General features: G+C 58.8%; 1 protein-coding gene across 1 annotated transcript; it reads right to left on the minus strand.

Annotated features, from left to right (window-relative positions):
• Positions 1-3,157: 3,157 nt before the first annotated feature.
• Positions 3,158-12,047, minus strand: Tbx2 (T-box transcription factor 2). Its single transcript, XM_052759621.1, has 7 exons — positions 11,576-12,047; positions 10,216-10,483; positions 9,173-9,319; positions 7,987-8,063; positions 7,721-7,890; positions 6,633-7,273; positions 3,158-4,564 (listed from the first exon to the last, which is right to left on the minus strand). The coding sequence occupies exons 1-7, from the start codon at positions 11,968-11,970 to the stop codon at positions 4,112-4,114; spliced, it is 2,151 nt and encodes a 716-aa protein (XP_052615581.1). The 5' UTR covers positions 11,971-12,047; the 3' UTR covers positions 3,158-4,111.
• Positions 12,048-12,340: the final 293 nt, after the last annotated feature.

Genomic DNA, 12,340 nt, shown 5'->3' on the forward strand with positions numbered 1-12,340 from the left:
CATCAGAGGCCATAGGTTGTTGTTTCTCAGTCCGGCCTCTCGGGACTGGGAGCTGGCACTGCAGGGCAGTTCCAAAAAGAAGACCTCACACCCAGCTTTGAGCTCTCTAGTCGGTGCCCGCAGCCGTCTTCAGTAGCCTCTGGGCTACTGAAGTTTCTGGGCTGGGACCTACAGTGGTCGGAGGTTCTGTCTCACTGCCCATTTCCCGGACACAGTGCTTCCCAGGCTCCGGCAGGCAGTGCTGGGTCGGCTGCGGACCGGCCCCTGGCCTGGAGCGCCATCTCGTGGGCACGTTAGGAGTTCCTGCGGCCTGGGAACTGGACAGGCTCCCGCGTCCCGGGCAGCCTCAAAAAAGGGAGGGAGTTCGGGGTCCTCGGCATCAACAAGCCCGAAGGACAAATATGCGCCCCTAGAGGGCCCAAAAGAAACTCCGAGGGGCAAGCAGCCCTCCGGATACCAACACTTTCCCTGCGGGGCCACCTGCCCGCACCCCGGAGGAGACGACGCAATGCCCAAGAGACCACCTGGAGCGCCCTGCTACCTCCAGCGCTCGGGGACGTCATCCCGCTGCCGCCCAGTCCTTAGAGCCCGGGACTCTTGACCCTTGGCTGGACCCTGCCTACCCGACAGTGCTCCAAACTTCGGGGTCAAGGGCGGAGAGGCGGATGGGTTCGGGAGGAGGAAGCGAGATTGGCTTTAGGGTCGTTCTCAAGCTAGAAAGGAGAGGTCAGGGCTGCTACTCCGATCTCTCCCAGACCTGTCCCTCCGCAGCCACCTTCTCCTCGAACGGCAGGGGGCGGGGCCTTGAGCCTGGGCAGGCGAGGGCGGGTGTCCCCGAGACCCGGGCGCCCCCGAGACCCGGGCGCGCCGTACTCCTCCCCCGGCCCGCGAGCCCGCCGCCGCCTGGCAAGGTGGAGCCCAGCTCCACGCCCTCCCGGAGGGCAGGGCCAACTACCGAGGTGCGGATGCCCTCACTCGCCGCCGGGAAGTTGGGAGGGAAGGAATAGCTTGAGGGTCCGGAAGCCTCGGGTTAACCGCGTGGGAAATACCGCGTCCTAGGTCTCGGGGTCCATGCAGTTGGGCCGCTAGGGGTCTCACCGAGCCCCCAAATTCTGAATCTCCCTGTTCGCCGGTGAATCACACTCAGTCCTAAACCAGCACACACAGTTCTGTCAGACCCCACACTCCCCACAGAGATTCTAGGTGACACGCTAGGTCACCCACCCACAGGCCTCAGCGACCCTTCGATCCTCATCGCTCACACACGCCCTTCTGCAGACGGATTTGCGATCCAAGGCCCCCCCAAACCCCCCGATAGCGGGTCCTGAAGGGTTAAGAAGGCCGTGGGGCACCGGAGCAGCGGGTACGCGGGCTCCTGAGCTAATTGGCGACCGCAGAGACAATGAAGGCTGGGAAGGCTGGTGGCTTAATTGGGCCTGGGAGTGGCCTGGCCTTTGTCTGGGACCCATCGACTGTGGGATCCCCAAGCCGCACTTGGCCTTGCAGCTGGGGCCCAGAGGACCACTGGGTAGGCAACCCCCGGAGTAGGGGCGTGTAAGACCGAAAGTAAGGGGGCGGGAGGACGCTGCAAACTGCCTTCCAGGATCTGAAGTAGTACCCCACCCGGCCCTCCAAGACAGACCCTCTCCGGTGGCTGCTCCGCAGCGACCATGCCCACCACCTGAGTGGTGCCCCCTGGTGTCCGCAGGCCGCGGGGGACCCACAGCCAACTCCCAGCATTCTTTCCTGGTTGAAAGTGAGAGGCCGCAAAAAGCCCAGCGCAGGCCTTGCTCTGAGAATGTTACAGGCGTTTCACCCCAAAGTGACCTCGAATAAACGCAGAGATAAGGAGAGGTGCTATGTGAAGGGGCGAGGGAGCTTTCCTGTTCCTGCTTGGTTCACGGACCACATCGCTGGCCAAGTAGATCAGAGACAGGGAAGCCATGACCCACCTAGGGTTGGGATGAGCTCTTCTACGGCCTCCGCCAACCCCCCCTCCAACCTCTCTTCCCCTCAGCCCATGGACTTCAGCATACTTTGGGCAGCCTTCTTCCAGGAAGAGTTTGATAGTTTTTTCCCTGCAAATGTATCATTCCAGGAAGGAATCCTGAGCATTTGGAGGTCCCGGAACTTTCAATTCTACCTGCATATCACCCTCCCTTGCAAATCACTATCCCTGATATCCCCCATGGGCTACTTAGAAGCCGTACAACTCCCCGGGGTGCACAGTGCCCAGAGAGGCAACCTCCTTGGTCAGACCCCCCGGATTTAAAGGAAGAAAGGTGGGGGTGCTCAGCGACCACAGACCCAGGGACATGCTGAAGGAGTAACTGCTTGCCAGGCACCCCGACCACTTTGGTCAAGGACTGAAAGCGCCTGCCAGTTTAGTGGTGATGAGAGGTGCGGCCCTCTGAGCGAATGGATGGGAGCGGCTCGCTGTCCTTGATGGAATGGGTCTTGGGGAAGCACTAGCCCAATGGGACTGGTGAGACACAGCCGGGACCCCCTTGAAAGTCGCCAGCCAGCTGAAGCAGGGAACAGCTTAGTGACCCACACTCACACCCCGGGAGTTAGTCGCGCTCTAAGGAGGAATTTTTAGGCCAGGTTTTGCCACTCTATTCAGCAGCCCAAACACCGAATGATTCCAGAAGGCAGAGGGATGGGACAGAATTCTGGAGGCCGTGGTATTGAAGGAACAAGGCCACCCCAACACGCGCTGGAAAGGAGAAAGTGAAACGGGAAAGCACCCACTTTCCCAGACCATGTACCCAGAAAACGTTGACAGGGGGTGATGAGTGGGTCCACAGTGTTGTAGAAAGGAAATCGGAGACCAGGCCGCTCTTCTGCGCTTGGCTTGGCTCCAGCGACAGGGACCAGCAGGAGCTGCGGACACACAGCCAGTGGCCAGCAGAGGGAGCCCGGGCCGCGGGCCTGGGTCGCCGGGACTGCGAGGCCGAGCGGCGTCTCCAGGGCCAGCCTGTGCCCGGCGCCGGCGCCCGGGGCCTCGCGGCTCTGCGTCGTGCAGCCGCCGTGGCCGAGGTGCATGCAGCTGCCAGGCAGATAGGGACGCCCAGCCCTTGTCCCCGCCTCAGTCCCTTCTTCTGCGCCCACAGAGCCCCAGCCCCGCGCGGCCCACAGAGCGCACAGCGCGGTTCACTTCGCATCGCAGCGTTTTATTATTTCCTCGCTTCGTTCTCCCTCTGGAGCAAAAAGTGAAAACCTGAGGTGGGGCCCGTGGGCCGGGCGGGCAAAGCCGGGGCGCAGAGGCTGAGGGGGCCCGCGGGGTGGGCCTTCCCAGGGGTTCGGTGCCTCCCCTTTCCCCAGCAGCCAAGGATCCTGGGGCCCTGTACAATATAGATGCTCATGTAAAATGAAAAAAAAATTAAATGCTATGAGTTAATCTCTAAATATATGTACACAGCAATGTACACCTTTGAATAAATTAATACGAATTTGCATCTTCTGTGAACCTTAAAGCTTATTTACACAAATTACCATTTATTTCATAAATATCTTTTGCCCCCTGGGGACTCAAAGCAGAGTGCAACTTCCTCCGATGACCTAGGAGGAGGAGGAGGAGAGGCGCCTGCCTCTGGTTGGGTAGAGGTGGGAAGACCAAAGACAGGACTCCTAGCTCAGGTCTACACTGACTTCAGGCTTCTCTGGCTCCAGCATCCTCCACCCTCGCTTCTCACGACGTCCAGGCCCAAGGCCAGGGATCGTGGGATACTCTCCAAAGCGAACACCTCTACCCTATGCACCTTCTGCCTTCCAAAGGGACGGTGTACTCGAAAGGAGACCATCCCTACCCCCATAGTGCTGAAAGAAGGAGGTACCCCCCCCCCCGTAGTTGACTCTCGAGCAGATCTGGATCAAATCCAGGGGCTCCAGTGCGACTGTGTTGCGGGTAGACTGATTCCTCCTTGAGGCCCCGGGGAAGCGGCCCAGATCCCCAACCTGCCACACGAGGCTCTGTTCTGACTGCTGAAGCCTGCTTTTGCTCCTTTATTTAAATAAATACCCATTCTGTGCTGTACACGTCCCAAGCAGTCGAGGCAGGCAGCCCAGCCCGGGAGACTCGTGTGGCAGCGCAGCATCCGAGCAGCCCCCCTCACTTGGGCGACTCCCGGCCTGGGGAGAGGGCTCGCTGGCTCTCCAGCCCACTCACCAGTCTCTGGATGCTCTGCAGTTCACTGGCCACCTCTTTGGCTGAGCCACTGGGCGATAGGGCCCCGCGGGATGGGCCCCCCACTTTTCGGAGAGCCAGCTCAGGCAGCGGGCTGGGCTCACGGCTGTTTCCACCCGCAGCCTTGGAGCCCTCCGCAACCAGGCCGGTGGTGAGGAGGCTAGTGCTAGGTGGGATGGTGACCGGGAGCTGGTAGGGGCTGAAGCGCAGGCGGGGCCGGGCACTGCCCAGGAATGGGCTCCGGGATAGGGAACCGGCGGCGGCCGCGGCGGCAGCTGCGGCGCTGGTGGCGGGTAAAGCGGAGGCGGCGGCGGCCGCTGCTGCCATGTAAGTGTAGGGGTAGGGGAAGAGGCCTCCGAAAGTGGGCATTGGGATTCCCTGGAAGAAACAGAAGGGAACAAGGGTTAGACAGCTGTCTGAAGGGTGGTAGCCGGAATACGACAATTTAATACTCCTTGCTCTACTCAAACCAGAAGTCACACAGCTATAAAACCGTGGCCTCACAGGTGGAGACGTCCATCACCTAGGGTGAGACGCAAAGGCCTGGAGTTGCCCTTCTCTGTCTGAGCTGGTTAGTATGGTAGGAGTAAGAGAATAAGCATCAGCTGGCTGAGCTAGTATGGGCAAAGGCCTAGAGGGAAGAAAGAGGGCAGGCATGAGGCCAGGTGGCAAGCAGGCAGCTGGTACTGTCATATGAGGTCCTTCTCATCTAGACCAATGGTTCCTCCACGCCTTCTGTCTGCAGGATCCAAGTTGCTGCAGGAACACGGGCGTGGAAAGCAGGATGCTCAAGTCTCTTGCCTGCTTGCCTGCCCAGGGGTCTCCTGTCTCAGCCAGGATCAGGACACAAGTACTACTAACCAGTTCATAAACTGGCCTGAATGTTTGACAAAGAACTGAGGGCACTTCTGTGGCAGCTGAGGACAGAATACAAAGTCTTTGCTGGTGGATAGCTGAGCAGCCAGGAAACCCTGGACAAACAGGGCGCTCAGCTCATGAGGCCCCGATTTGAGATTATCTGACCTTTGAGATAATGGCATATGCCCCAGGGTGTGTGCCTGCGGAGCAGGTGACGGGCTGGCAGTACTAGAGTCGGAGAAAGCCCAAGTCCTGGTTCAAACAGGAGAAACCAAGTAGCAGTCTAGCCTGGAGGGATGGAAGGGCTTATAAGCCCACTGTGCACTTCAGACCTGGGACCTCGGGTTGGGAGGAGGGCAGAAGCTTGGACTTTTCCAAGATTTGGCTTCACCTGACACACAGCTATGGCCTTACCCCCAATGGCTATACCAACTGATTTCTCATGAGCTCGGGAGTACTCTCTCCTTGGATCTGCACCTACTGACCAGGCTGTGTCCAGAAACCCTGGCTTCTCTATGTCCTCCATGATTCCTGTAATCACCAAAGTTTGTTTGGGGAGGGGCATTTACATCCACAGAAAACCAGGGGTGCAGATCAACCCTCCAGCCCAGAGTCATGGTGGTTCAGGTGCCCCAGACACTGTATATACCCTGATGATAAGCCCTGTTCAAAACTCATTTCAGAGTCCCACCCCCGACTTTACACATATTCTCTTCTGAACCAAAGCCACATTCTCAAAAATCTAAATTCCTATTTTCCTTCCCTGGAGATAAGATCTCAAGGGTTCAATTTGCCAGAAACCTCAGCGGGAAGAGACTGAATGAAGAGATTCCAAATCTTTCCGCAGGGAATATTCCACCCAAGTAACCAAAGAGGCTGCTCTGCGCATCGGATCTCCTTATTGTGCCGCTGGCCACATTTTCATAAACTCTCCCCTGGGAACTCAGAATTTCAGTAGGAGGCTGTGGGGGAACTAAGCCCCCTTCCCTGGATGTGGATGGAGAGTCAGGAGACTCAGAGAAGGGCAAAGACCAGTCCAGTTACTAGTCAGGGCAGGTGACTTCCTACTTGAGGACCTCCAAGGGGCCAGGGATATCTGTGAGGTGAGTCATTTTGGTAGTCAACTGTCCAGAAAACAATGCAAAATTCCCTCCTTCCTTCCTCCAGCCTATAGAATCTTTCAGAGCCAATCAGGAGGTAAAGGCTTTCTTTCTCAGAAGTTTCCTAGGGCCAGAAAAGTGAACCCCATAAAGCCCAGGAGCAACCCTAGTTGGTCAATCAGAAAAGTATTGAGGGGCGCTGTCTCACCCTCCGTTGGGGTTGTAGAGAAGGAAACAGGCCCAGAGAGGAACAGGGACTTTGCTAAGGTCACACAGGGTGCAGAAGCAATGTCCTGGTTAGACCATAAGCAGGCTTTCTGTTTGGATCTCTCAGGACCTGGAAGGTTTTTCTGTAGACTGGATTTGGTCTTTCTCAGAGGATCTGAGTACCTATAACATCACTCAAGCTCTCTGCCCGTCTCAACCACCACCAAGCTGCACCTCCCTCCCTCCCTCGGCTGCCGCTGCGGGCAGATCACAGGCCTTACCTGAGATGCCAGCATGTGCTGGGAGAGGTGGAACGGGAAGGGCGCCGCGGTGCTTGCTGCGCTGGCTGCGGGACCCAGCCCGCCTGCGTCCAGCCCCGCGGGGGTTCCGGGCCCAGCGCCTCCGCTACTGCCGCCGCCTCCGGCCACCGAGGCTAGCAGATGACCCATGCCCATGGCGGAGAAGGCTCCGGGGCCCATAGCGAATTGTCCTGGGTGCAGGAAAAGAGGCTGGCCAGCTCCCAGCGGCCCAAAGAACTGCTGCCCGTGCAGGTGGCTGGAGAAGGCCAGGCCAGGCAGGTGGCCGGCACCCAGTGGGGACGCACTGTCTGTCTGCACCACCAGCGGCGCCAGGCTAGGCTCCTTGCCCTCGCCCGCATCCTTGCGCCCCTCGTCCTTCCTCCGGGCCTCGGCGCGTTCCTTCTCCAGGCTCCGCAGGCCAAAGGGGCCGTCCCCACCGCCCTCCGTCGGTTCCTTGCTGCCCCTCTCCGGGCTGCGCCGCTCCCGGGCGCGTTCGGGTTCGGTCAAGCGAGCGGGGCTGGCGTCCCGCGTAGGGCTGCGGCCCAGGGGCGCTGCTGAGCGCTCCTCGCCGCCCGGGCGCTCCGGCTCAGGGTCGCTGTCGGCTGCACACGGCTTCTCCTCGGCTGCGGGGAGAGAGGGAGCACGAGTTACAGGGGCTCAGCCGCAGACCGACGCAGCGCCCCGTCCTGAGGAACCTGGGCTGCTGGGTGGTGGACACTTTAGACAGACCTGCTGTTGGGAAGGTCAGGTTGGAGAAGTTTCTAGGGGCAGCTGCAGGTCGCATAAATCCAAGACCCAATCTTACACTGGAAGAAAACCAGCCCCGGAGGAGAAAACCTTATTTCTAACCACACGTCCCACGAGGGGTCCAGCTCCAAAGCCTACCAAATGTCCCGGCTGCCAGGGATAGTCTCTTACATGGGAGTACCAGACTGGAAATTCTAGCCACATCCAGGTAACTTTTATCCAGGCCTTTAGATTAGCCGATCGCTGAACAAAAGGTCGACTTTAAGGGGCACCCTAAGGGGACATAGTCCTTCTTCCCAGACTCGGATCAACCGTCCGCTCACCTCGGGCCCGGTGCAGGCGCAGGGGACTGGGCGCTGCGCTGGGGGAGGGCGGTGGTTCACGCGCAGGCGGAGGATCGCAGGACGAGGCATCGGACTCGGCGCCGTCACGGTCACGCTCGGGCTTGCAGTGTTCCTCATACAAGCGGAGAGTCGGCAGAGTGAGCTGCTTCCTGGGGGCGAGCAGAAGGAGCGGTCAGCCGCCAACGCACCCCTCCGCCTTCCTGTGGCCCGGGCTACGTGTCACAGGCCACCCGCGGATATCTCACCTTTTCTCCCGCCGGCCGTTCCCGGTGTCCCGGAAGCCCTTGGCAAACGGGTTGTTGTCGATCTTCAGCTGTGTAATCTGCGGGACCGAGGAAGCGGCACAAAGTCAAGACCTGGCTCTTCTAGCCTGGCCAGGGACACCCCGAGGTCAGCGGCTACGGGCCACAGAGTAGAGAGCCCGGGGTAGGGGGTGGGGTGGTACCACCCGGGATAGGAAGCTGGGAGGTGAGGCCAGCAGGCAAGCATCTAGGAAAGTGACAGGGTCTCTTTCTTATTCAATAAATAATCCCTCAACACGCACACACAGGCCCAAGCAAACAAATAGGCTGATGTAGTCACTCAGGTTAAACTATCCGCACCTGAGCGCCGACAAACAGTGCCCGCACACCCAAGCCCGCAGGTCCAGGCAAAGGCAAATCATTGCACTCACAGGCCCAGAAGGGCAAGTTTACAAAAAATAAAAATAAATAAATAAGTGCCTATATAGAATCGAACGAATTCACTAGCTTCCACCTATAGCTAAGACACTCCATATAGTGTACGTGGCTAGGCAGACCCCCGGTTTACAAGGACACCACCAAAGACACGGGGACACTCTCATTTAATCCACAATGACCTGTGAGGGCGCAGACAAGTAGAATAAGCCCTTTCACCTGAAGGAGAATTCTCTCAGTTTTTCTCAAAGGGCCTGGGGCCTGGATGGACCCAGACAAGCGGTTTAGAGGAGCTCACCAGAGCTCTGCCACCTGTCCCCCTCTTTGGCTCCCGTGGAGAGTAAAAATTGGACCCTGCGTTCCTAGCATCTGTAGAGCTTGGGCAGATTGCCTCAGGCGCCCTCTTTTCATTTAGATTCCCCAGTCAAGAGCCAAGAAATGAACGAATAAAATGTAAAAATGTCAGCGGGAGCCTGAGTCTCTACTAATTGCTAAGTAAACATCTCCCCTCCAACTACGGCCCAGCTGTGTGAGTGCCTCAGGGGAGTATGTGGGTCTGTGTGGGTATGAGAGGGAGCCCAGGGGGTTTATGTGGGTGCTGCTCTTGCAAATCTGACTGGGTGGTGAGTTCCTCAAGCTCTCAGCGATGCTACTGCTATTGGGTGGGTTTGAACCGAAGTTTGGAGCCTATACAATGTTGGGGGGGGGGATGAAGATGGACGGAGGGGCCAAGTCCACTGCCCGCCCAGCACACCTTGTCGTTCTGGTAGGCAGTGACAGCTATGAAGTCAGTCTCTGGGAAGACGTAGGTGCGGAAGGTGCTGTATGGGAGCTTCAAGATGTCATTGGCTCGGACGATGTGGAAGCGAGGCTGGTACTTGTGCATGGAGTTCAGGATGGTCTGTGAAGAGCAGGAGGGTCAGGGGGCAGTTCCCTGCCCTTGTCCTAAACCTTTCTACTACTGGGGACGGACAGCTTTCATTCTCTCTCTCTCTCTCTCTCTCTCTCTCTCTCTCTCTCTCTCTTTCCGTTTTTTCACCTGCACTCCTTTTTCGACTTTTCTCATGCTTTTCTTTTTACAGCTATTTTCTCTATTACACCCCCCAGTTGGAAACAGAACTTAAACCCAACTCCATGCTCTGACCGCGCTTTCCATGACATTGGTAAGCTCCTGAAATACTAAGGAAAGAGAAGTGTGTGTGGAGGAAGGCTCGTGGGCTGCCTAGAGTGCAACAGGAGCCCCCCCACTTTGCCCAATGAACCCCCATCATTGGCTGGGATTTTGACTCAGGCAGAAATGGAGAGTTTCTCATACTGTCCCTTGGCTGGACATCTGCCTTCCTGGAGGGAAAGGTCTCCAGAAGGCCTGAAGAGAGCGGGTTGGTTTCTGGATCCTCTAACCTTAGCCTTAGGTAACGGTTAGCTACAGGAGTAAGCCTTGGCAGGTTTTCCAAGCTCGGCCTCTACAAAGCCCACAGCAGAGTGACCTTCCCAGGACCTGAGCCGCTTGACCCAGCCCCAGTAGCACCTGCCTCAGTCTTGACTTTAGGAGGGGCTCTCAAAACCCTCACAGAAGGAATCGAGATTGTGAGCAGCCTGGAACTTCCCATCAACTGTCTACGCTCTCCGGAAGCCCAGGCCCAGCTTATTGGGCCAGAGGGCAGTGACCCAGACAGGGCCACTCTAGGGGTTCAACTGAGGCTTCCTGCTAGAAAACCCAGTAGCCTCCCTCTAGCCACTCAGCTGTCGTGGACGCACCCCCGGTTCTCAACACCTTCCCGCTCTGCCCACACTCACAAAGCCATGTTTGTCAGAAATGTTGTTGGTCAGCTTCAGCTTGTGGAAGGCCACAGGCTTGGCCATCCACTGCTCCCCCGTGGCCGGGCTGTCCGGATGAATGTACATGCGTTTGGGCATCTCCGGGTCGGCCTTGCCTGCCACCATCCATCGTGAGTTGTGAAACTTATAACGGCAGTCATCGGCAGCCACGATGTCCATCAGCAGGATGTACTTGGCCTTCTTGTCCAGGCCGCTGACTCGCACCTTGAAGGGGGGGAACATCCGCCTCGGAGGGAGGGAAGGGGACATGCCATTGGGACCCGGCTCTTCTTTGCCCCTTTACCTTCCTGGTGACTGGACGCCCCTGCCTGAAGTTGCCCGATCGATCTATGTTTGCCATAACCTCCTCTACGTGTGCTGTGCTCTTCTTTTATTGCTACTGGGAAGACCCAACCTGCGGGTATTACTCCCAAGACACCTCATTTCTGCTGGCCAGCCCCTGTTCTGTAAAGCCTTGGATGAGCTTTGCACTCAGGTCTGCGAACCTTTCCTCCACTCTGATCTGAGACGAAGGCTGGTGCCCAGGAAAGGAAACTAGGCCCTTTAGAAATACGCTGGGTTTTTTCCCCCCTGAATTTCCCTGAAATTCGTTCAGAGGAAATACACTCTTTGGACAGGGCTCGTAGAAACAAATTGGCAAGGTCTTTGTCTGGGAAAACGATATATATAACCTCGATTAGGGATCCTGAGCCTGGAGTTCGGGGGAACAGGGTGAACCTGAGGCCTGGACTCTCAGAGCCTGAAGTGTTGGGAGGATTGGGGATTGTATTTTTCTTCTGGCTTTAAGGCCTCAAGAAGTGGCTGGTCTTGAGCTCCAAGGACAAGCAAGACTCTCTCCAGGGCCTAGCTGCAGGCTCAACAACTCAAGACCCGCTGCGGGAATCAAGCGGTCGGTCTGGAGCTAGCAGGAGGCGGGATGCTTAGTCCCACTATGGACTCCGGGAAACGGAGCGGAGAATCCGGGAAAGGCTCGATCTCTCTCTCCTAGGAACTCCGAGATCCACCCGGAGGCAGAAAAGCGAGACCTCAAGGGGCGAAGGAGACGCACCAGGGCCGAGCCACCCGGGGCTTTGAGACCCAGAGCGATTGGGACTACTCTTTAGGAGCGTGTTTTCGTTTTATTTCAATCGAGGGATGTTTGCTTTTCTTTTTCTTTTTAATCCGCTCCGGTTCCAAACGAAAAAAGTCAGCTTGCTTGTCTGTGGAGAGGAGCGTGGCGCCAGGGCCAGAGCCGGGGAGCCGAGAGCACCGGGCCGGTGCTGGTGGGTGCTGTCTGGTCCCCTAGCCCGCCCGCCCGCCGGCCTACCGGCCACCCTACCTCCCGGACTTGGTGATGACCATCTCGGTGCCCAGCTTGTGGAACTGGTCCCACAGCTCCTTGGCCTCCAGCGTCACCTTGGGGTCGTCCTCCACCTCGTCCTCGGGTTCCAGGCTCTTGAGCGAGCGCAGATGCGCGGCGGGCGGGTGCGGGCCGAGTGCCGAGACGTGCAGCCCCGCCTCGGCAGCCGCTGCGGCCGCTGCCGCCGCTGCCGCCGCCCCCGCCAGGCCCGGGTCGGGCAGAGGCTTGGCCAGAGCGCCGGGCGGCAGCGCTAGCGCCGGGAAGAAGGAGGGCTGCGCTGCCGCCAGGAAGGCGGACATGGGGAAGTCGGCGGGCCGTGGCGCGTGGAACGGGTGGTAAGCCATGGCGCTGGCTGCCAGCGCCGGCTCTCTCATCGGGACATCCGGCCCAGGCACCCGGGAGCCGGGGCCGGGGCCGGGGGCGCGCGGCTCGGACCCCCGGCCCGGGCGGCGGCGCGAGCGGAGGACTGACGGCCCCGGCGGCAGGCGCGGCCGCGGCTTCTCCCGGCTCCCCGTCCCGTGCACCTCAAGGGGCGCGGGGCTCTGGGCGCGGGGGCGGAGGGGGCTCTGCGCGGGGCTGGGCTGGGCTGGGCTGGCCTGGCCGGCTCCGGCGCCGGGGACCACGCGCGACTGGTTAGATCTTGTCCTGATCTCTGGAAAACTGTGACTATCTCACATGTCCTGCCCTGCTCGGATCCCCTGCGCTAACGAGCCAGGCCCCCCTTGATTGCTGATTTTACGCTTT

This window comes from Peromyscus californicus, unplaced genomic scaffold, assembly GCF_007827085.1.
Source record: "Peromyscus californicus insignis strain IS unplaced genomic scaffold, ASM782708v3 Scaffold_3__1_contigs__length_106647218, whole genome shotgun sequence".
Lineage (NCBI taxonomy): Eukaryota > Metazoa > Chordata > Mammalia > Rodentia > Cricetidae > Peromyscus > Peromyscus californicus.